Below are 22,403 nucleotides of genomic sequence, written 5' to 3' on the forward strand. Positions count from 1 at the left end.
TGTCTAAGACAATAAATGTCACAAATCACTGGTTGTATGGTTTGCAATAAAGCAACAACACATGTATTTGTAAAGAATTCAATACTATTAATATGATTTCAACTAAACAGTGATGCTGCCTGAAACACATTAAGTTAGTCATTTGTTTTCAGCAAGAAAATAAAGCAAAAAGAGTAAAAAACTACAGACAGATGATTCTTTTTAGGACTTTTCCTAAAAGAATCACTTTTTCCTCTAACTCGGTAGTTTTTTTCCTCGCAACAAATTTTCTTTGCTCCCAATAAACTAACATGCAGTGAAAAACATCCCTATCTGATCAGGGAATAATAACCTAACAGCATTGGAAATCAGAGGCACATGAGGGGGGCCAGTGTGGGAAAATTAACCAGTCCAGCACAATGCATTCCAGTCCGGTAAGTCAGCAAAAAACCCAGCAACAGAAGGCAGGGAGGAATGTGACTTTTACTCCATTGTAACTCTGCTCGGCTTTCGAAAAGATACTCCTTTAAACTGATTTACTTCGCTGTGGTTTTCTTTCCGAACGACACATTTAAAGAGAGACGTTTGTGTCCGGTGATCGGTTCAAAAGCGAGTTTCTGGTTCCAGCCTGGGTTCCCAGCATGGCGACGGCCTCCTAATCGATGTTCATAGCTGTCATTTCAAAACTTGAGGCTCTGTCACGGTTGTGTAAGAGCAGAGAAACACGTTTGTGGAGACGCGGATCAAACATGAGCTGAATTTATTACACAAGTATGAAAATAAGCTCAAATACATTTCTCTCTTTTTTGCAAACTTCCAATATCTTTAACCACATAAATTTGAGGTACATTTACAATCATACTGGAAGACATTGAGTGTTTTTAGTGTATTCAAACAATCACAAACTTTCTGGTGTAAACAGTTTCTTTAATGACTAATTTACATGTAGTTTTTTTTTATTTATGTAACGACTTAGTCAAAAATCCTACCCTTTTGTTTAACTTTCTGTAATTGTCATTCAGCATTTCCTGTGAAGATTTTCAATCGCCATCTTATGGCTGAACCAATATCAGTGTGTAACAGGCTCCAACAAAGACCACACTTGTTTTCAAGACTCGTGCACTTCCAATCCTCGGAATATCGTTCACTTTAGCGTCAATGAATCAACGTCTTTAACAGAAACACGTCAAGCAGGTCTTTTTGAGACGAGTAGCTGGACCTGGATGTCAGAGATGAGAAACATCACGAGACTCCGTGTGCGTCGAACGATTCGGTTCCAGGAAGAATCACTTCCTCTCCCCTTGCGTGATTGTACTAGTCACACGTCATAACTTGTATTCAAAATACACCTCTCTCATTATGACCATCTGTTAAAATGTTTTTAACGTCAGCCTGATAAAAACATCTTCCTGTAAAATCTGCAAACTACACACAACAATGTGGTTAGCCCTTCTCAAGCCTGGACAATGTGTAGTCTTGCAAACCTTTGGCCTGCTGCATTAAGAACTAGTAAATTACACATTTAATACTGTGGAGTCAAGAAAAAAAAACACACACACTTTTAAACACAGGTTTTCAACTTGAAGAGACAAAAACAAATAAGTGGAAACGTTTCAGAAAGCGCTTGTACTGAACACCGTGAGCATTCTGGTACTACTTCGTACCCTGCTCTGGATAAAACCTGCGAATTCATGTAGTGTCCAGAATCTGTGCGATTCCCCCCCCCCAAATTAAATAGTCTTTTTTTTTTTTTTACAATACATAAATAATTAGTGCATTTCTTTGTTTTTGTTTTTTTTTGCTGCTTAGTTAAAACCTTGGCAGTGAGGCCTGTGTGAACACAAAAGGTGACCAATTAAAAATCTCGACTGGAAAACAGGCCTGAAGAAAAGCCATGCCTGTACTGGGAAAGAGAGGAAGGAGGCTTGGGTGGGGGTGGGTGGGTGGGGGTGGGTTGGGGAGAGAAGAAGTCCTTTCTTTTAAAAAAAGTCCATCCAGACTGTGGCATCACGTGACCCTCGTTTTCTCACACACACACACACACACACACACACACACACCTAGATATCAGGTGGATTCTGTTAAAAAAAAACCGACCCGGCTCGTCCGTGTTCAACGCGGCCTTCAATGACGCGTCGGTGCGTCATGGGGGTGTTTTTTTTAATTTATTTTCATTTTTATTCCCACACTGCGTGGAGTTGATTGATGGTGGGGTCGGGGGGGGGTATTCACATCAAAACGCAGCAATCGGCGCAGTTCCCCGATGGCGTTTTCCGTTTCTGCAAGGCCGCCCGTGTGGCCGTCTCGAATACCTCCCAGATGCCCTCCTTGGTCTTGGCCGAACACTCCAGGTAGTCGTAGGCGCCGATGCGCATGGCCATGGCGCGGCCGTCCTCCGTCTTCACGGGCTCCAGCTTCAGCCGGGACAGCTCGTTCTTCACGTTCTCGTCGTTGCGCAGGTCCTTCTTGTTGGCCACTAATATAATGGGCACGTTCGGACAAAAATGTTTCACTTCGGGGACCCACTTCTCCGGGATGTTCTCCAACGAATCCGGGCTGTCCACGGAGAAGCACATGAGAATGACGTCCGTGTCCGGGTAGGAGAGGGGCCGCAGGCGGTCGTAGTCCTCCTGTCCGGCCGTGTCCCATAAGGCCAGCTGAACCTGCTTGTTGTCCACCTCTATGTCCGCCACGTACGTCTCGAACACCGTGGGGACGTACACCTCCGGAAACTCGTCTTTGCTGAAGAGAATCAGGAGACACGTCTTCCCACACGCACCGTCCCCGACCACCACCAGTTTTTTGCGTATGTCCGTCATTTTCGCCTTATTTCCGAGCTCTACTTACTGTTAAACATACAAAACATTTAACGTGGAGCCTCCCGCTGCTCTTGATCTCTAAAAAGAGACGCGCTGGAAAAGCCGCTCCCTTCTTCCGATTCCATAAAATTACCCGTAACTCCAGCGCTCTCTTTATAAAGCGCAGTGTGGTTTCCTAAATATAGCCGTCCAATCAGCTGCGAGGAGGTGAGCTCATCTTCAACAACGAAGCCGCTGATTGGCTGTGGTTGTAGTTCCTGATGTGGAGGCGGGGTTTGCACCACGAGGATCCACCCGACCCAGGATCAGCCCCACAAATCAACCAAATTTAACCGCTGATGCGCTACGCGACATGTTTTAATTCCTAACGAAGGGCTTCTCCTCTTACTCCACAAACAAAACATAGTTTATTATTTTTGTACCTGGCTCAATATTTTAGATGCAAGCGAATTAGCTTGATTTAATTACACATTCATTCAAAAATAAGCCAGCCCATGTGTTATACAGCGGTAATACAGCAGCAATTGAGATACACGTAACGCTGCCAAAAATCTAAGATGTCGGATGGAGGGTTATTAAGCGTGATAAAAACACCCTAAAGAAGATATACTTTACTTTCACATGGTGTACAAAAGGTACGTTTTGGAAGGCTAAAATTTCATTGACATTGTACGCATGTCTACGTAGTTCACGCTATTTACAGGGAGGGGGCACTAGCGTAGGCAAACTCTTAGCCCTGACTATCAAGTCTCGCTAAATCACCGCTCTCTCTCCAAGGAAACAAAACAATATAGAATTGGGTAGACGGCTTGCAACAAGCGTAGACCGTCTCTCGACACGAAAACGCGTGAGTACCTCCTTTGAATTTATCCACATCCAAAGCGAAACCTTTTGCGAAGCTTGTGATTTGAACGCGGCTGCCGTGCAGTGAGTATTTCCCCTTTTGTTTAGCGGTTAAGGGCCCTCTGTTTGGAACTTGAAGGGGGGCCATGTTGTTTAGCCACTCGGTGCTCTGCCTGCTGTCTCGGCTAACAACACTAACTTAGCCGTTAGCATCTGCTAGCTCCCACCGTACCTGTGTTGTGTGAGTTATATGTCTTATTACATACAACCAGTGGGATATTCGGAGGCACGAAACATCTCGTTTGTCGTGTTTTACGGAGAACTTACATCTTATTTTGTAATAATAGCAAATTTTTCACTTCAACTTTCATGTCTTTCATCGCCAACCCCATAACAAATAGACCTGCTAGCGGCCTGCTTGCTGTTAGCATCAGCTAAGGACGTCGCTAACGCTCACATACGCGATGCGATCTGACGCTAAAAGCTTTCGCTGTACATTCGTGCATGAAATTTATTTAAATGAACGAAATTTAAAACGCAAAGACAGTCAGCTGGAGAATCGAGTGCTGAACGTTGTCCGCTGAGACCGACATTTTCCTTAAATGCCGTGAACACCGATGAGTTAGTTCGCCTAGCAAGCGGACTCGCTCGGCAGGTTAAGCTAGTTAGCTAGCTGTTTAGCCTGTGCTGAATGTCGGCGCGGCTGTTAGCCTTCTCGAAACACCGACAGCAGCTTTTATCACAACTAATAAAATGTAAAACGTTGTGTAATAACGTTCAATATGTCTTTGATCGCTTAAACTTAAATATTAGTGTTGCGCTAGCTGTGATCATCACCTAGCGCTAACATCAAGCTAACGACGAGGCTACCTAGCATTGTTAGTGTGACAAGCTATTCACGTTCATGTCGAACACTTGATTTATTCTCACCTGGTTTATTCTTATCTTGCAAAAAAAATAAAATAAAAAAAAGCAAACTTTGGGAAATATTAATATTATCGTATCTAACAATAGATTAGCCAACCAATCAACTTTAATTTTTTTTTTTTTTTGGTATTCCGATCGAAAGAGTGAGGTTGTATTATTTTATTAATGTAAGATTATTTCAGGATTATTTCAGATTTAAACGTCAACGTTACGGACGTCCTGTGTTTGTAATCTGTCGTTATAAAACAGGACACACACAAGTTGTTGTTATAACGTGCTACGTTGACTTTATGCCATTGTAGTAAGCAGCCTAAACACGTAGTTACTCATTTCAACACGGAAGCCTTCTAAGCAGGGATATTTGTTGAGATGACAAAGGCTGGAAGTTTAATTTTGTCCAGATTGGGTCCATAATCACAGTATATTTCATTGTTACTTGTATACAACATGAAAGTCTAACTTAATGTAAAGATTCTGTCCCATTCCCTTCCTCTATTGACCAGAAAATTCATCAATGTTTAATTATTGAGGAGAATCCCCGTCACACATGTGTGGAATAATCCTGGTGTGACTATTGCACTTTGTGCACCGGGTCATGAAAATTAATGTCCTCATTAACAGCTGATGGTTGAAATAGTGCATCTTTAAGTCATCAAGTACTGAATATGTTACCCGTAGCAACTGCACAAGTGGCTTGTCATTATTCACAGAAATGTTGTACACAGGGTCCAGTTGTTTGTGTTGATTTAATGTTAAAGTGTATTGATAGGCAGAGCGGATTGGTCAGGATCTTTTTGTGTTGTTATGTTGGGGTTTACACCCAAAAGGCCACACACACAGCTCAGGTTTATATAATAATTTTTATAAACCCCCAGAGGTACTGATTGGATGTTCAACAAAGTGTCCGTAATGCTTTGTTCATTATTAAGACAGGAGGTCAGTGCAAAGCAAAGGTTAGACATGGATTTGCTTTGTTTGTCCATGTTGTGAAATTTCAGCATAGGCAAGAAAAATGTACGACATAAGAAGCCATCAGATTTGAGTTTCTCCAGACGTCACTGGAGGACATTATGTCTACGAGGGCTTCCTAATAACGTTATGAACTCAGACACACCAGAGGTTTATTTTATGCTTATATATCTGTGATTTTCACAATAAAGGACAAGCAGTTATTTGTTAACTTTGGTCATGGTTGGTTGGCGGAAAGTAATTGTATAAATAAACACAGTAATCTCAAACTATCCCACGGTGAGAGTTGCTCAAGTAAAATGAGTCAACTGATGCAATAATAACACATTATTTAGAAAGTGAACACAGTAATAAGCCACAGGTAGTTGATGATTCCAGGGATTTATTTTAAAAAAACGTGATTAACAAACCAAATCCCAAATTTCTGTCCCGTTCAGACTTTCCCGTGGAATGAGCGTTCCATGCAGCATCCTAGGTATGAATGACGTGGCCTGGCAGGAGACAAGAGGTGGGATGCTGCATGCAAACGGCGCTCCTGAGACCGGAGTCGTCAGAGTTCACGGTGGAGGGCCCCTAGCAGCCGTCGTAGGAGCCGGACAGGCTCCGGGAGTTTCGCACTTACAGGGCATGGACAGGGGTGTGAACCCCACCACCCCGGGTACCCCCCAGCCTCCACTGAGCGGGCGATCTCAGGACGACGCCACTGTCGGATACTTCTTCCAGAGGCAGCCCGGGGAGCAGTTCGGAGGGTGCGCGCCCAACAAGCATCGATGGCCGACTGGAGACGCCAATCATGTGGATCAGGTAAAGCATCGTCACAACGCGGTTTAGCTCGCAGCTGTGTTTAGAATTCACTGAGACGACGTGAGAGCTTCTGAATGTTGGATCAGTAATTAAACCCCTTGAGTTCTGTTTGTTTTGCGATCCTGTTGGACCGTTTTTTTGTTTTGTTTTTTCGAGCATGGCCACTTTTAACTCATCCAGAAAAGTGTGAAAAAAATTACATATGCAAACCCCAGACACTAAAACACGAAGGAAATCTAACTAGATTTGATGGTAATAAGATTCAAATTGTTCTTTTGTTATCTCAGCCTTAATGACACACAATGTGGAACGTAACCCCAACAATAAGACCATCAGACACCAGATCCGATTTCCTTTCTTTACAGCATTAATGAATAGAATAAATAAATCCCTTCCAAACGGAGCGTGTGAGCTTTTTGGGAAACTGAGTCCATCCAGGAAGTCTTTTCTGTACACAAGGCTCTTGTTACCTCAGTTCCGCTTCTTGACCCTCCCTCTTACTGTATTGAACGAGCGGCGGTTTGTACCTGAAGCGTATCAGCCGTCTGTCAGATGGAACACGCGGGCGACGGCGGCGGCATAAACACAATAGCACTGTTGTAAAGAAAGAAAGATGCACCCTCATTTGTTGAAGGTTAAAAAAAAAAGGGCGTGAGATGGCCTTGTTGTTTGGTGTGTCGGCACAGCCGTGAACACCGGCAGGCTTATATCCCTGTTTTAGCAGCGTTTTGGCAGTCTTCCCGTTTATGGATTTGTCTGTCAAACTGGACCTTCTGGATGCGATTTGATTCCAGCGGCCTGTAGGGACACAGCGTGAGTTTGGCCTGCAGGAGAACAAAGGAAGATAACCTGCAGAGCGCTTTGAGAAATGTAAATGAAGTCTGACCAAGGCAAAGAAAATTAAATATAAAGGTGTAGATCAGGGGTGACAAACTCTTTTTCGCTGAGGGCCACATCAGCATAATGGTAGTCCTCAAAAGGGCCAGATGTAACTAATAAATGTAACTAAATAATTTAATGCTTTTTCTGCACCCAAAAGCCTTTAATTTTCTCAAAAACAACAGTGCGCCTTATGTATGAAAAATCTTAAAATGGGCCTTTCATTGAAGATGAGTTCTCAGCTCTCTGCTGTAGCCTCAACCCCCCACGCTGTTGCCTATCTATCTATGATCAGCAGCCCAGACAGAATACACAAGTCTAAGCTCCCCCCCCAACCTCCACAGTTACCTGCTGTTTCAGGTGTCAACCACATTTGCAGATCATTTGTAGCATGACGGACACCTTTGGCTAACAAGGACTTGGCTCTTGAAATTTCAGAGAAGGCTACAGAGTCGTGAATGCGACTTTAGTGCAGCTCAATCTAGTGGATGCATAACAACCACAGTCACTACAGTCGTTTATATTCTATGTGTCTCATTAATGTGGTGCGCCCTATTCTGGTGAAAAGTTTTAAAATAGGCCATTTATTGAAGGTGCGCCTTATAGTCCAGTGTGCCTTATAGTGCGGAAAATAGTGTAATGTAACATAAATGTAACTAATCCTTCTTCTTCTTCTCCTTTTGGCTTTTCCCTTCAGGGGTCGCCACAGCGAATCAATTGCCTCCAGTCATAGGTTTGATTCACGTGTTTGATTTGGCAAAAGTTTTATGATGGATGCCCTTCCTGACGCAACTCTCTGTAAATGTAACTAATCCTTTATGTTAAATAAAATGTAGCTGCAAGAGGGCACAAGCTAGCGTCTTATTGTGCCGGTCCCAAGCCCGGATAAATAAAGAGGATTGTGTCAGGGAGGGCATCTGACTTAAAACTTTTGCCAAATCAAACATGCGAATAAGATGTTAAATAACACTGAATTTATTACTTATTCGAGTCATAAACATCACAGTTGCGCAAAAAACATGTTTGCTTATTGCTCTGTTATAACATAAATCCTTTTTAAAGTCCTTTTTATAACTTTTTTTGTCAATGGTAAAATGGGCTTAGTTACTGCATTGTGGGAAATGTAGTTTTTGGTCGAAGCACACTTTTGACCCATTTATTTTCAGACACTCTGACCTTTTATGATCTCGCGGGCCACATAAAATGATGTGGGCCCCGGATCTTGAGTTTGACACAATTTTTGTTTCTTTACACCTGTATGTCACAAATCTTGCGTTGATATTTGCCCATGAGGTCTTTCAGATATCCTCGCTTGGTGCCAATCTGATTATCAGGGGGTCGTTATAATTACTGGGTGACATGCAGCCGCTTAATCTCTCAACCCAGTAAACACACACACAGACAGGCTCTGAACACGTCTGAGACCTTTTGTTCACGTTGACACACGGGTGGATCATGGATGGGGGGGCTACCTGTGTTCTTCAGACTGTTGCAATCCTCCGGCTGTTTATTAACAACAGCACTGAGTCCTTATTGGTTACCTTTGACATACATTGATGGGAAGGCCTTCTGGGTAGCATCAACGGTTCCGTCGGTCGTCTACGTGTTCGTGTTCGTTGTCGTCTCTTTGATTTCTCTTTGTTTGCTGTTCAAATCATTTGTTTGTTTTTTTGTTGTGTTTTTGCTGCAGCTAACAAAACGCCATCTGCTCTCAGTATCTTATCTATGTAACTCTCACTTCAGTGTTTCGGATTATAATCCAGATTGTCTCGTCTTTGTCGCAGGTTCGCGCCGTGGACGAAATGAACTACGACTTCCAAGCGCTGGCTTTGGAGTCCAGGGGAATGGGAGAGGTAAGAGGTGTCGGTCGTGACCTGTGTCCGTTTTTATATCGTTCAGAATCAATAAATCAAATATGATTTTAACAGTAAATAAATCAACACGTTGATGTTTCAAGATATTCCATGATTTTTGCAGATGCTAAAAAATATTCTGAATGATTTTGTAGCTTCTTCCTGCGAAAAAGCTTTGGGACTCCGACGAGTTGGCCAAGGACGGGAGGAAGGGGATGCTGCTCGGCGAGGAGTGGAGGGACAACGCGTGGGGGTCGCCTCGTAAGTGAATCTCACGCCCGCGCTGTGTTTTCACGTAGCTTTTCCTTCTTGGAAATAAGGGAAGAGGTGGGGGGGTTTACCCAGCTGTCGTTTACATTCTAGTCATCTGTTTAGATATTTGATCACAGCTTTTCACTCAGATCATTCAGTGTCTCAGCCAATCATGGTGCAGCGGCGACCGGGCCAGAGTTTCCACGGGAATGGTGACGCCAATTCTGTGCTTTCACCTCGCTCAGAAGGCGGAGGCCTCGGGGTGAGCATGGTGGAGTACGTCCTGAGCTCCTCCCCCGGAGACAAGATGGACGGACACTACCGGAACGGAGGCTACGTAAGTGTCTCTCACTCCTGTCGCACGCTAACGCTAGAAGGGGAAGAACTCACCGAATGATTCCAACAACGCAGGGCGGAGCGGACGTCGACCAAGACGGGAGGGAGAAGAGCGACGTCCAGGAGAAAGGCTCCCCCTTCGAGGAGGACAAGAGTCCCGAGATGAAAGTGGGAGAGGAGACGGATCCGTCCAAAGTCAACGGGCGAGGTTTACTCAACGGCATGGACCGAGACTGCAAAGACTTCAAGTAGGTTCCTGTGGTTGAGTCGCACGGAATGACCTACGTTACATTGGTTAAGGCACGTTTTTACCAAACTAGCGGCCCGGGGGCCAAATGTGGCCCTCCACATCATTTTATGTGGCCCGCGAGAGCAAAAAAGGTCAGTGTCTAAAAATAAATAGGTCAAAAGTGTGCTTTGATCAACTCTAAGAACTCTAAGACTACGTACTTTTACCATTTAGAATACTTCAGGTTTTTGTAGTTGCTGGTTTTGAAGTTTCAAACTAACGAAATCTGAACCAAATCAAAACCAGACATCTTTTCTTTCACCAGTCCGACCCCCGGGAGCCGCCAGGCCTCCCCCACCGAGGCCGTGGAGAGGATGGGTCCCGGTCAGGTGGGTTTGGAGATGATGGGGCAGCACCACCCCCACGTCCTCCAGCAACACAACCCCGCCCACAACAAGACCGCCGCCGAGGACTTCCAGAACCAGGAGGCCCAGAACATGGGGGGGATGGAGCAGCAGGCCGGCGTCGAGTCGCTACAGTTCGACTACGCCGGGAACCAGATCCAGGTGGACTCGTCGGGGACTCCGGTGGGGCTGTTCGACTACACTGCCCAGCAGCAGGTCGGTTCGACGCCGATCCGTCGCCCAGACGACGCCGCCGGACGTTGGCTCCACAGACGGTGATGTTTTTTCTTCTCCTCCAGTTGTTCCAGAGATCTAACCCTCTGACGGTCCAGCAGCTGACCGCGGCGCAGCAGCAGCAGTACGCCCTGGCTGCAGCCCAGGCCCAGCACCTCGGTAAATCAACGCTTCAGTCCAAACGGTCCTCCAGAGAGTTTATTCTGCAGTTATTGGAAGGAATGTTTGTTGTAGGAGTCGTAAAACGCGCCGCTTTTTCCTCTTGTTAACCCAGCTGGTCACGTTCCTGCGTTCGTGCCAAACCCTTACATCATCAACGCTGCCCCCCCTGGAACCGATCCCTACACGGCCGCCGGGCTGGCGGCAGCAGCGACGCTCGCAGGTGAGCGAACACGTCTCCGCTGTGGATGTATTCACATCAGAACCGCTCTCTGATTGGCTGAGAGACGCCAGCGTAACGTCTACGTATCCTCCCTCAGGCCCGACGGTCGTTCCGCCGCAGTACTACGGCGTCCCGTGGGGGGTGTACCCCGCCAATCTCTTCCAGCAACAGACCGCATCGACTGCCAATCACTCGGCCAATCAGCAGGCATCCAATCAGGGACCAGGGCCCGGCCAGCCTCAGGTAGGAAGCTTTGTTCTTCACAGCCGCTGCAGCAGGTTTTATGTTTTCAGATCAAAATACAGGCAAAGCAGATAAAGCTGGTGTCAGAATTCATCCAGCCGCGCTCACGGCTCGACTAGTTTGTTTGGATCTGCAATCATTTGCAAAGCATGAAGGGAAATATTCCAAGCAGCTGGTTGATATCTGATGGTTACACTCCTCTGGAGCTCTCAGGAACGATCTCTATGACGGAGCCTCGAACGAGCGCTGAAAGACCGATCGATAGGATTCACGTTACGGCCCGAATAGGACGCGAAGTAGTGTGTGTGTGTGTGTGTAGTAGAGAGGTTAGAGGTAAAGGAGTAGCAGTATTTTGGTAGTAAACGTACAAGGTAATACAGATAGAAGGTGGTTTAATATCAGTATGGGGTTATGACCCCGTACTGACTTGAGCGCAGACGACACGAAAACAAACAAACCATGAAGTTTATTAAAGTAAAGTGAGTCGTTTCTTCAACGGGGCTGTGTTGTGTTGACTGATGATTACTCATTCTACAGATCGAGTCAACACAGGAGTCTCAGCAGAGTCAATATCTCATCTTCATTAAACGATAATTCTTCCAGATTATCGTTTAGAAGTGCAGGTTTTTATCTGAACGTTAACGTTCAGATAAACGTGTCGTCACGGAGCGCCTTCTCTGTAACGTTGGCGAACGTCAAAACGACCACACGACGGCGTTCATCAGAGGAATCTGGGACTGAAGGGGTTAAAGAGCATTGTGGGAACTTGTTTGACGAGAACTGACAGGAAGAGATGAGTGTTTAGTTTACAGGAGTCCCACGCTCCACGTCCAACAGAGTGATTTACAGACGAAGGGCTCTGCAGACGGATAAAATGTTGGAGTTGTAATGTTTATACGAACCCAAACAGAACCAGATCGAACGCTGCAAAGACTGTAGATAAACTATATATTCCTTTATTAATCCCACGAGGGGAAATTACAAAATAATTGAAATAAATTCCAAAAACTTGACATTATTTCGATGGTTCAAATAAACCGAGGGCGTCCCTTTAAACGGATCTGATGTCCCCTGATTCATCCTAAAGAGACATCTGTGATGTGATTTACTCCAATCTAAGGATGCAGTTTGACGGCCGTGGAGTGTATTTAATGTACGACAACCTTCCTCCTTCAGGTGATGCGCACAGGAACCAGCCAGCGACCTTTGACCCCTGGGCAGGGCCAGCAGAGCCAGCAGGAGTCTCTAGCTGCGGCTGCTGCGGCCAACCCGGCGCTGGCGTACGCGGGGATGCCCGGTGAGGAAAACGTCACAGTAAAAAACTTGAACTGGCTTCACGCGACAGCTAGTCCTCAAGATATGAACATTCGAAGTTACGAACAACCGCGTGCCGACGTGACCGACGACAGTAGTTCCTCTTTCTGATGCAACCCCCACCGCCGAGCAGCATCACATGGAACACCCCAGAGATTCAGGTCTCATGTGTCATGTTAACATGACTCAGCAGATCTGGGACAGTATGCTCTGATGTCACTTCCTGTGGTCTTCTGGTCTTTCCTGTTGGTGTTTCCTCCTCCTTTTCTCCACATTTCTGAACTTCTGTGCGGGAAACGAACCCACAATGCATTTCTTTTCGTATATAGATTGAAATATAATAAATAACAACTTACAAACAACTCAGCTCACTAACAGCCTCTCGGAACCAGTTGCGTTTGTATGTTGAGGACTTCCTGTATCTTGTTTTTTCTGTACTAATCCAGAATCCCTGCTTCCTGTTCTGCCTTCAGGTTATCAGGTTTTGGCCCCCACAGCGTATTACGACCAGACCGGCGCCCTGGTGATGGGCCCCGGTGCCCGGACCGGTCTGGGAGGGCCGGTCCGCCTCGTCCAGACCCCCCTCCTCATCAACCCCGCCGCGGCACAAGCCGGTGAGTGAACTCGGATGTACTTATCGGTATCCGACCTCAGCGCGACCTGACGCCCCCCCCTCTTCCAGCAGCTGCCGTGTCGGCGTCCGGCTCTGGCAACAACATGTCGGGCCCCCCGGCCAACGGCCTCTACCGCTCCATGCCTCAGCCCCAACCGCAGCCGCCCCCGCAGCAGCAGCAGGCGCCCCCCCCCAGCAGCGGCCTGCCCTCCAGCTCGTTCTACGGCTCCGGCTCGGTGCCCAACACGTCCCAGAGCAGCTCCCTGTTCTCTCACACCCCCGCCGCGCCCCCGCCCAGCTCCTCGCTGGGCTTCAGCGGCACCGGCGGCTCGCTGGGCGTCGGCTTGGGCTCGGCCCTCGGGGGCTTTGGCTCTTCAGGTCAGTGCCCCCCCCCATCACACGCCAAAAAGGGGCGGAGCTTATCTTAATTTCCTGTTTCTCCTCACCAGTATCCAGCTCCACCAGCAGCAGCGTGTCCCGGAGGGACTCCTTGCTGGCGAGCTCCGACCTCTACAAGCGGGGGGGCAGCAGCTTGACTCCCATTGGCCAACCCTTCTACAACAGCCTGGGCTACTCGTCCTCCCCCAGCCCCATCGGCCTCACTCCGGGTCACTCCCCGCTCACTCCTCCACCGTCTCTGCCCTCCTCCCACGGCTCCTCGTCCAGCCTCCACCTCGGTAACCCAGATTTTAATCCAGATTTTAATCCGAGGTGTTTCATTTCCAACACCCCCCATGTAACTGTCTGTGACCCCCCCCCCCAGGCGGCCTGACAAACGGCAGCGGGCGTTACATTTCCGCCGCTCCCGGAGCAGAAGCCAAGTACCGGAGCGCCGGCGGGACGTCCAGCCTGTTCAACTCCAGCAGCCAGCTGTTCCCCCCCTCCCGCCCCCGCTACAGCCGCTCCGACGTCATGCCGTCCGGACGCAGCCGCCTGCTGGAGGACTTCAGGAACAACCGCTTCCCCAACCTGCAGCTGCGCGACCTCCCGGGTCACATGGTGGAGTTCTCTCAGGACCAACACGGCTCCAGGTTTTCAGAACGAGACTTCCTGAGGGATTTTCAAATTAAAAGTTCTGCAATTTTTTTCTTCACGTTGGATTTTTTTCCTCTCCGATCTTTTTTTTTTATACATCTTCTAGATTCATCCAACAGAAGCTGGAGAGGGCCACGCCCGCTGAGAGGCAGATGGTGTTCGGGGAGATCTTACAAGCGGCGTACCAGCTGATGACCGACGTGTTCGGGAACTACGTCATCCAGAAGTTCTTCGAGGTTTGTGGGGAGGGGGGGTTGGGCTCGGACGGCGTCGTTTGAGTCGCGACGGACATTCTCAGAGTGACTTTTGTGTCTCCAGTTCGGAAGCGCCGACCAGAAGCTGGCGTTGGCGACGCGGATCCGCGGACACGTCCTCCCGCTGGCGCTGCAGATGTACGGATGTCGAGTCATCCAGAAAGCCCTGGAGTCCATCTCCTCAGACCAGCAGGTAATTGTAAGTGAGATTTCACGACTTTAATCTACGACATTTTAATCCAGGCAAACTTTAGCACCAATTTTTTTTTTTTTACATTTTATGTCTGAATTTGCTGATTTTTTTTAACCCCTCCCCCCCCAGAGCGATATCGTCCGCGAGCTGGACGGCCACGTGTTGAAGTGCGTGAAGGACCAGAACGGAAACCACGTGGTGCAGAAGTGCATCGAGTGTGTGCAGCCTCAGGCCCTGCAGTTCATTATTGATGCCTTCCAGGGACAGGTGTGTGTGTGTGTGTGTGTCTGTGTCTGTGTGTGTGTGTGTGTGTGTGTGTTCACATGGGTCACAAATCGGAGCATTCCTGGTTTTATTATCTACATTTTCAGCAATAATTCACCAAAAAAGACAGAAATATGGTGGAAAAAAAGAGAGAAATCATTTTTTAAATTTTATTGTTTATTGTTTATTTTATTATTTATTTTTATATATATTTTTATGTATATATACATTTTTTTAATTCTTTTGTTATCTACAACTTCAGCAATACTTGCCCAAAAGAGAGAAATCATTATTTATTTATTTTATTTTATTTTTTATTCTTCTATTGTCTACATTTACAGCAGTGATTCCCCAAAAAAAGACAGAAATATGCTGGGGAAAAAAGAGAGAAATGATTTTTAGCACACCTGTGTTTATTTTCTAAGTGTTGTGACCACGCCTCCTGTCGTGGCCCCGCCCTGATTTGGACTTCCTGTTTTAGGTTTTTGTACTTTCCACACACCCCTACGGCTGCAGAGTCATCCAGAGGATTTTGGAGCACTGCACCCAGGAGCAGACCCTACCCATCCTGGAGGAGCTGCATCAGCACTCTGAACAGCTGGGCCAGGTGTGTGTGTGTGTGTGTGTGTGTGTGTGTCATTGTATAGGATTGTTGGGCGTGACTGGTAGCATGCTTCTTTCATGTTTCAGCATTCCATAAGTTCAGCCATTGTTCCTGTTTAGTTGTGTGTTCCGGTTCAGACCAAAGATTCTCCAGGGAAATTCAGCAAACATTGATTTTTACTTTCTAAACCAAACTAGAAACTGGAGTCGCTCCAGATTTCCCAGAAGCACTCGGGACCCCGAACCTTCCGTCGTCGGCGTTACGCGACGGCGACTCTTTGGTCTGAACGGGGGCGTGGCGTTGCAGAGACGACTGTGTGTGTTTGTTGTCATGACTCCTGACGTATGTGATGATTTTTATTTTTTTTTTTGTAAACATCCACCCTGCCCCCCCCTTCACTTATTCCATCTAGAAATATCAAGGCGTTTCATTGGAGATGACCCCCAAAACATATTATACAGTGTCCCGTGATGCACTGTTCAAGGTCAGAGCAATTTGCCTCTCTCTTGGCGGATGCCCCCCCCCTTTTTTTTTTTGCTCCTTTTTCCTCTTTCTGATCTTTTTCTGTGATAAAAAATCTATTTTAACCTTTTAGATCATTCTTCCAAACCCCCTCCCTCCTTCCTTACCCCCCCCTTGACTTTCACAGGCCTTCTCCTAACCCGCTGAGCCGCCTCCTCCTCACATTTCACCCCCACTGTTGATTTTATGCTGCAGGCACGCTTCTCTGTCTGCCCCCCCCCCACCCCCCCTTTCCTTTTGTCTTGTGCCTCCAGCATCTCCTGATCAATCTGTTTTTGGATTTTTAAATTCCATCAATGTAATCATTTTGACCCCCCCCCCATTAAAAAAAAAGGTGTGGACTTCTGATTCGTCCACCTGTAGATCAAATCCAGTCGAATTCACGCCTCAAATCCAACAAACAGACTGAAAACAGATTGACAGGAAGTGGATTTGAAGGGAGGGAATACTTTCAAATTAAAGGTGAAGATCACATGACCTAACACATTACTGCTTCTAACAAAGATCAAGTTTTATTTGCTTGGTCAGGTGAGTGTTTTATGTCTCCATCTTGTCGCACTAAAAAAAAAAAAAAAAAAAAAAACTGCACCCGTAAATGTCTATCACCCATTCCTGAAGGGGCAAAGATGCTGCTGGTGGTGTGGCCCCCACCCACCCAAACCAGCAGCATCTGTCTTGTCTGACCTTCCGCAGTGATGACGTAAAGGGTCTACAAATTGGGGGTGTGTTGAAGAGACGCATGATTGTCTCGCATAATTAATGGAAGACTTTCACTGGTGATAAATTAGTGCATGGCGCTCAGATTGAAGTGTTCTGTTGTTAAACCGTACGGGAAGTGGTTTGTTTACCGCGAGCTCCGCCTGCGCTGCCCCCTGCAGGATCAGTACGGGAACTACGTCATCCAGCACGTGTTGGAGCACGGCAGGCCGGAGGACAAGAGCAAGATCGTGGCCGAGGTTCGCGGGAAGGTTCTGGTCCTGAGTCAGCACAAGTTTGCGAGGTAAGAGTCGCGTCACGTCCGAGGATTTTTCCCCGACTGAATCGGTTTCATCGAAGCTCCGCCCTCCTCCTCTTCCTCAGTAACGTGGTGGAGAAGTGCGTGATCCACTCGTCGCGGGCCGAGCGAGCCCTGCTGATCGACGAGGTGTGCTGCCAGAAGGACGGCCCCCACAGCGCCCTGTACACCATGATGAAGGACCAGTACGCCAACTACGTGGTGCAGAGGATGATCGACATGGCCGAGCCCGCGCAGCGCAAAATCATCATGCACAAGGTGGGGGTTTTTTGTTTTTTTTTAAACGTCCAAAACTATCAATCAAACCGTTTCCGGCCGGCACGTAGCGCAGTGATAACGTGTTTTCTTGATGTGACTTCAGTTGCCCCTTGGGGGTAAAGTTACAGCGTTGAAATGACCTCTTTTAACTTTTGTCATATATATGCTGTCGGTTTTTGAGAAAATTAAAGGCTTTAAGCGCATTTTTGTGCGGAAAATACTGTATTTGAATTTCAGTTCAGCTTTAAGTCACCTTCTCCCCCCCCCCCCCCCTTACAGATCCGGCCCCACATCGCCACTTTACGCAAGTACACCTACGGGAAGCACATCCTGGCCAAGCTAGAAAAGTACTACATGAAGAGCGGCTCTGAGCTGGGCCCCATCGGGGGGCCCTCAAACGGCCTCATGTAGTCCCTCGTTTGACTCGCTGGGTCCCCCGAAGAGGAGGAGGAGCCCCCCCCCACCCCCAATCCAAACCACCACCCCCCACCACCCCATGTGAGAGCCGCTCCTTAGCCATAAGGGTCGGCTTTTGACGCCTTCTGTCGTCTGGTTTTTTTGGGGGGTGGGGGGGGTTACCAAAAAAACCCCAAATTGATTAGAGACGAGTCAACGCTGTGACATGTGACCCCCGCCACTGTGCCACCCCCTGGTGCAGGTCCCCAGCGTGGCCCCTCCCTCCCACCGCCTCCAGGGGACACACAGTCAGCAGGATGAAATTTTTTTTAAAATCTTACTTGTATTTTTCCCTCCTGGGGGGTGAAGCACAAACCCGTTGTTTAATGATGTAACTGATGTATTTGACTGGTTTTTCATATTCTCTCTTGTACATGTAGTTTTTTACCTTGTAGATCCTCCGTAGAGAGCAGGAGGAGAGACGAACGGAAACACGTAACGATTCGAACGATTCCGACTCTTTTCCACCAGCGAAGGGATTTTTTTACCGCTTCAAACTTCAGTTCTCCTTAAAGACGGATTCCGTTTGTTCTTTGGGAATTTGATGATTATATTTGTATATTATCCCGTGCACAGCTGAAAGCTGCATCATGTGCCACCGTCACACCCGGGGGGCGGGGGGGGGGGTCGCGATGCCTTTTTAGGGGGGGGGGCAGATGGAGTCGTGAGCTTTTTCTTTTGTTCTTTTTGTTTTCCTCGCCTGCTCAATTTTCTTTCTTTGGTACTAAATCTTAACGGATGGACCGACCTGAGCTGCTGAGCCCCCGTTTCAAGCCGTCTCTCCCCCCCTCCCCTTCCCCTTTCTCTCTTCCAGGTAATCACTCGGGGGGGAGGGAGGGGAGGGGTTATGCAACGTTTATAAAAAAAATCAAATCACGCTATACCGTTTGACTTGCAGGTGCAGAGCATGAGGTTTGGTTGTACAGTGGATGTCTAACGGGGGGGGGGAGTTAATCTTTACATGAATTGTAGGGGTTTTTTTGGAAGGGGCGGGGGTGGGGGGGTTGTGGGGGGTGGGCTACGTTGTTGGCATGCTGTGACCGGTTTTTTAAATCCTTGGAGTGAATTTTTTTCTCTCATGTTTTTGTGTAGCGTCTGTCTGGTAGTCGGAGATGATCACCGCCCCCGTTACGTATCCCATAATCATCTCCTGAGTAGAGGTAGCTTAGCGACGTATAGCATCTTTATGTATGAGTAAATTGTTTGCTTTTTTTGGGTAAAAGGGGGGCTTGCTGCAGTGATGGGAACCCCCCCACACCACCACCGCTGCCTGAAGGGTCAGAGTAGAGTCCAGAAAAGAGAAGGTGACGTTGACGTGCGGGGGTCGAGTTGACGAAGGGATGCCGACGGGAACCTTTTTTCCGTTTGAAACGGTTTTGCTTTTTTTTTTTTTTTTAAGGTTTCTTTTCGTTTGGTTTCGGTACGCAAGTGTCCCGACTGGAGGGGGGGGGCGCGGTGGGGACACACACACACACACACATACACAAAGCAAAACGATTCACCTGTAATGCTCGTAGTGATGGCTTCTTCTTTTGCTTCATATTAAATAATTGTAGAATACATGTAGTATATGTGCAGGTAATAAGTGTAAGATTATTAGTTTAAATTGAGGATAAAAAAAACAAACTTGTCTAGTCGTGGTGTTTTGACAGGCCTTGCTCTAAATTTGTAGTGATGCTTTTATTTCGTCTGTACAGTTGTACATTTTGTAAACGTTTAATGCTGTAAATGGGACGTCTTTTACACTTTTTTGGGGGGAGAAAAAGGCAAAAATGTGCATTTTGATGTGTGTATATTCATCACTCCTTTCCCCTTGAATATAATGTATACAGTTTTATTTGATCAAGTGTTATTTTAAAGGTAAAAAAAAAAAAGAAAAGAAAAACTTTATAGCTTCGCAATCTGGCATGGTTTTTGTTTTTAATCTGCTACGGGGGGAGGGGGGGAGGCCAGCCTCTATTTGTACCGGAGCGGAAACGTTCACCGTTGATGGTCTTTCAGGCGTGTGTGACAGTTGAAAAAAAGAAGAAACGATAACACTCTATTAAGAAAAAACAAGCCGAGGCTGCATTTCGTCCTCTCTGAGACCATGGAAACTTCACAGGATATGTCCAGAATTATTTTTGTACAGAAGAGTGCTGTATTTTGGAACAGCTACTACCTTGTAAGCAAAAGCAAATGTAAAATATTGTCAATTATATAAATATGAACATATGAGTTTTGTCACACTGTCAAAGTCATGTACATTTTCAGGTGGCCTTATGTACATTTCCAGATGTTAGATGAAGAAAACAAACTCATTTTTGGAAGCAGAATTGTGACTATGTATGATTAAATTGTTCTTCTAACATTTGACCTGAATTTTTGTGGTTCTTATGTTTTGGAATGTGTTGGATTATGGCACCAATCTGGAAAATTTTAAGTATTCTGTAATATTTTGGGATCCATGTGATCTACATCCAAGTCCACGCTATTTAAATTTATGATTTTTTTTTTTACTGTGACAAATGAAATTGAATCAAAATTACAAGTAAGATTAAATTATAGAGAAATGCTGGTTCATCTGGTGTCAGATTTCACAAATTAGTCACTGAGAGGGTAGCTATCAAATGAATAAAGAATAAGGCGTTCACACTTGTTAAATTTAAAGTGAATTTGTTTAGTGTGGATTAAAATAGAAATCTGGATCAGCTTCATGAAAATGATTCAGTGAGATGTCAACTGTTTATTCACACCTAGGAACTAATCAGATCTGATTCATTCAGGATTTAAAAAAAAAATCAAATTACCTTGTATACACACTTCCTTCTGAGGTCAGTTTATTTTGAATCAGGGGCTCAAGCTACAATCAAAACACCTGCCCAGGTGCTGTGAAGAGGAAGAGAACAAGACGTCAATGTCTTTAAAAGTTTCAAAAAACTTTCCTTTTAGGATTACTAAACACAGTTAATAGTTTTGAAAAGCCGTTTTCTGTCATTTTTTTTTACTGTGCACATTTACGTCAATTGCACATCCTTAATTCTACAGGACACTTCTCCTTAAAATTAGTATACCACCTCTCCTGGAGATTTGGAGGCATCAGGATTTGATCTGAGCACTTATGATAAACCTTCAGGAGATGAGCCAAAAAAAGAACTGCTCTAAAATACTTAGGATGCCTTCAGTAAGTTCTACTTCTTCTAAGAAGTGCACACAAAATGCATTTTTGACATACTAAAGTATGAAACACATCTTTTCATTATAAAATGAACAATAACAGAACTGTTTCATAATGTAGGTTATTTGATCAAATCCATCCAAACAAAACAAACTGAACATGTAAGCTATCCTATAATTTGCTTTATTTTGCGATTCGGTATTAGTTTGATATTTCTGTGATTGATTAACCTTCGTCTGTTGTTAGGGTCGCCACCGACCCGTTCTTGATTTTAAATTCCTAAAACTACCACAAAAATGCGTTTATTGCATCAAGGCTTTTTGACTTTGTCAGGTACCTCTATTACAACAAAATAATATCCAAAAAATTTTTTTCACTAAATTATAAAATGCTCTGGTTGAAATTGTTACCTTTGTGGTGCTAGGGTCGGTTTCGACCCTGTTATAAAATAAGCTTATAAAGCAATAATTAGAGCAAAAACTGATAGCATAAGTGCACTGTCAGACAGCCAGCTCCTCTCCTAGTCGTGTGAGCTTTAGTGGAATCTCATTTTGGATTTTTGTTTTCCAGTTTACCTGCACAGAAACAAAAACAAATGAAGTCGGGCATGTCAGATGTCTGTATAGGTTCTCAGTCAACCAGGTCATTGTTATCCAAAAGCTGTTGAAGTCAATCCACTCGACGTCAAGAAAGTTCTTGAAGACGTTTTGTATCTCATACAATAGACTTCTTCAATTCAGAGGGCGGCTGATCATGTCCCAGCTTATTAACCCTGTGGGGTGTGGTCAGTGCTATTCACATTCCAACGACTGTCGTTGAAACCCGTCTGGCTCCTCAACGATTGTTGGTGGGGGTGTCAAAGGGGGTCGTTGAAATGTGAGTTTCATCTTTGTATGCTAATGAGGGTTGTCTGATGTCTCATACTGTCCAAAAAAAAGAAGGAATGTGATACTGATGTCTACTCTTCACAAAGACGCAGCTGTGTCATCAGGAAGTGATAAAAAGCCCACAATTATCCTTGACTACAACAGGAATAAAGGAGGAGTGGACAACCTAGACAAGCTGACTGCCACCTACACTTGCCAGCGAATGACCAGGAGATGGCCAATGGTTGTATTTTACGACATGCTTGATGTGTCTGCATATAATGCATTTGTATTGTGGACCCACATCCACCAAGGGTGGAACTCAACCAAAAAAGCCAAGAGGAGATTGTTTCTTGAGGGGCTCAGAAATTCCCTCGTGAAGCCACACATTGAGCAAAGGCAGCGGGTTCCCTGAGACCCAGATGCTGCAGCCTTGGTCAGACAGCTGCAGAGCTCACCTACCACTCGGTCCACAACATCAGCAACACAAAGAGCATCCTCGCCAGCATCCTACTCAGCTAGCCCTGCCTCAACACCAATCGCACCAGCCACAGCCAGAACCCAATTCAGGCCACCTGATTCTAAAAGAAAGAGGTGTCAGGTCTGCCCAAGCAGGAAGGACAGAAAGACAAACTAACTGTGCTTCAAGTGCAAGAAATATATCTGCAAAGAACACGCAAATAGTGTCACTTTTTGCCA

General features: G+C 46.0%; 2 protein-coding genes across 14 annotated transcripts; one reads left to right on the forward strand and one right to left on the reverse strand.

The window, feature by feature from the left end:
- Positions 1-722: 722 nt before the first annotated feature.
- On the reverse strand, positions 723-2,932 carry LOC137613591 (rho-related GTP-binding protein RhoB). The gene has a single exon (XM_068342939.1). It carries the CDS (start codon positions 2,796-2,798, stop codon positions 2,208-2,210), a length of 591 nt encoding a protein of 196 aa, XP_068199040.1. The 5' UTR covers positions 2,799-2,932; the 3' UTR covers positions 723-2,207.
- A 288-nt stretch (positions 2,933-3,220) lies between these two features.
- On the forward strand, positions 3,221-18,291 carry pum2 (pumilio RNA-binding family member 2). Of its 13 annotated transcripts, none has more exons than XM_068342925.1 (23): positions 3,221-3,433; positions 5,975-6,341; positions 9,005-9,073; positions 9,229-9,334; positions 9,463-9,662; positions 9,737-9,909; positions 10,216-10,510; positions 10,594-10,687; positions 10,803-10,910; positions 11,008-11,153; positions 12,330-12,450; positions 12,941-13,081; positions 13,150-13,458; positions 13,530-13,757; positions 13,844-14,111; positions 14,222-14,351; positions 14,434-14,568; positions 14,692-14,829; positions 15,308-15,433; positions 15,843-15,914; positions 16,831-16,952; positions 17,033-17,225; positions 17,505-18,291. In XM_068342925.1, exons 1-23 carry the CDS (start codon positions 3,420-3,422, stop codon positions 17,634-17,636), a joined length of 3,687 nt encoding a protein of 1,228 aa, XP_068199026.1. In that variant the 5' UTR covers positions 3,221-3,419; the 3' UTR covers positions 17,637-18,291. The 13 variants fall into 13 exon arrangements, with proteins under 13 accessions (XP_068199026.1, XP_068199027.1, XP_068199032.1 ...); XM_068342926.1 differs by having other exon boundaries at positions 13,153-13,458; XM_068342927.1 differs by having other exon boundaries at positions 3,222-3,433; positions 14,434-14,562.
- Positions 18,292-22,403: the final 4,112 nt, after the last annotated feature.

This window comes from Antennarius striatus, chromosome 19 (genome assembly GCF_040054535.1).
Source record: "Antennarius striatus isolate MH-2024 chromosome 19, ASM4005453v1, whole genome shotgun sequence".
Lineage (NCBI taxonomy): Eukaryota > Metazoa > Chordata > Actinopteri > Lophiiformes > Antennariidae > Antennarius > Antennarius striatus.

Coding starts and splice junctions, on each gene's coding strand:
- LOC137613591 (XM_068342939.1), bottom strand. CDS start 2,798: ATGACGGACATACGCAAAAAACTGGTGGTGGTCGGGGACGGTGCGTGT.
- pum2 (XM_068342925.1), top strand. Junction 9,910..10,215: donor CGAGACTGCAAAGACTTCAA/GTAGGTTCCTGT, acceptor TTCTTTCACCAG/TCCGACCCCCGGGAGCCGCC. Junction 12,451..12,940: donor GGCGTACGCGGGGATGCCCG/GTGAGGAAAACG, acceptor TTCTGCCTTCAG/GTTATCAGGTTTTGGCCCCC.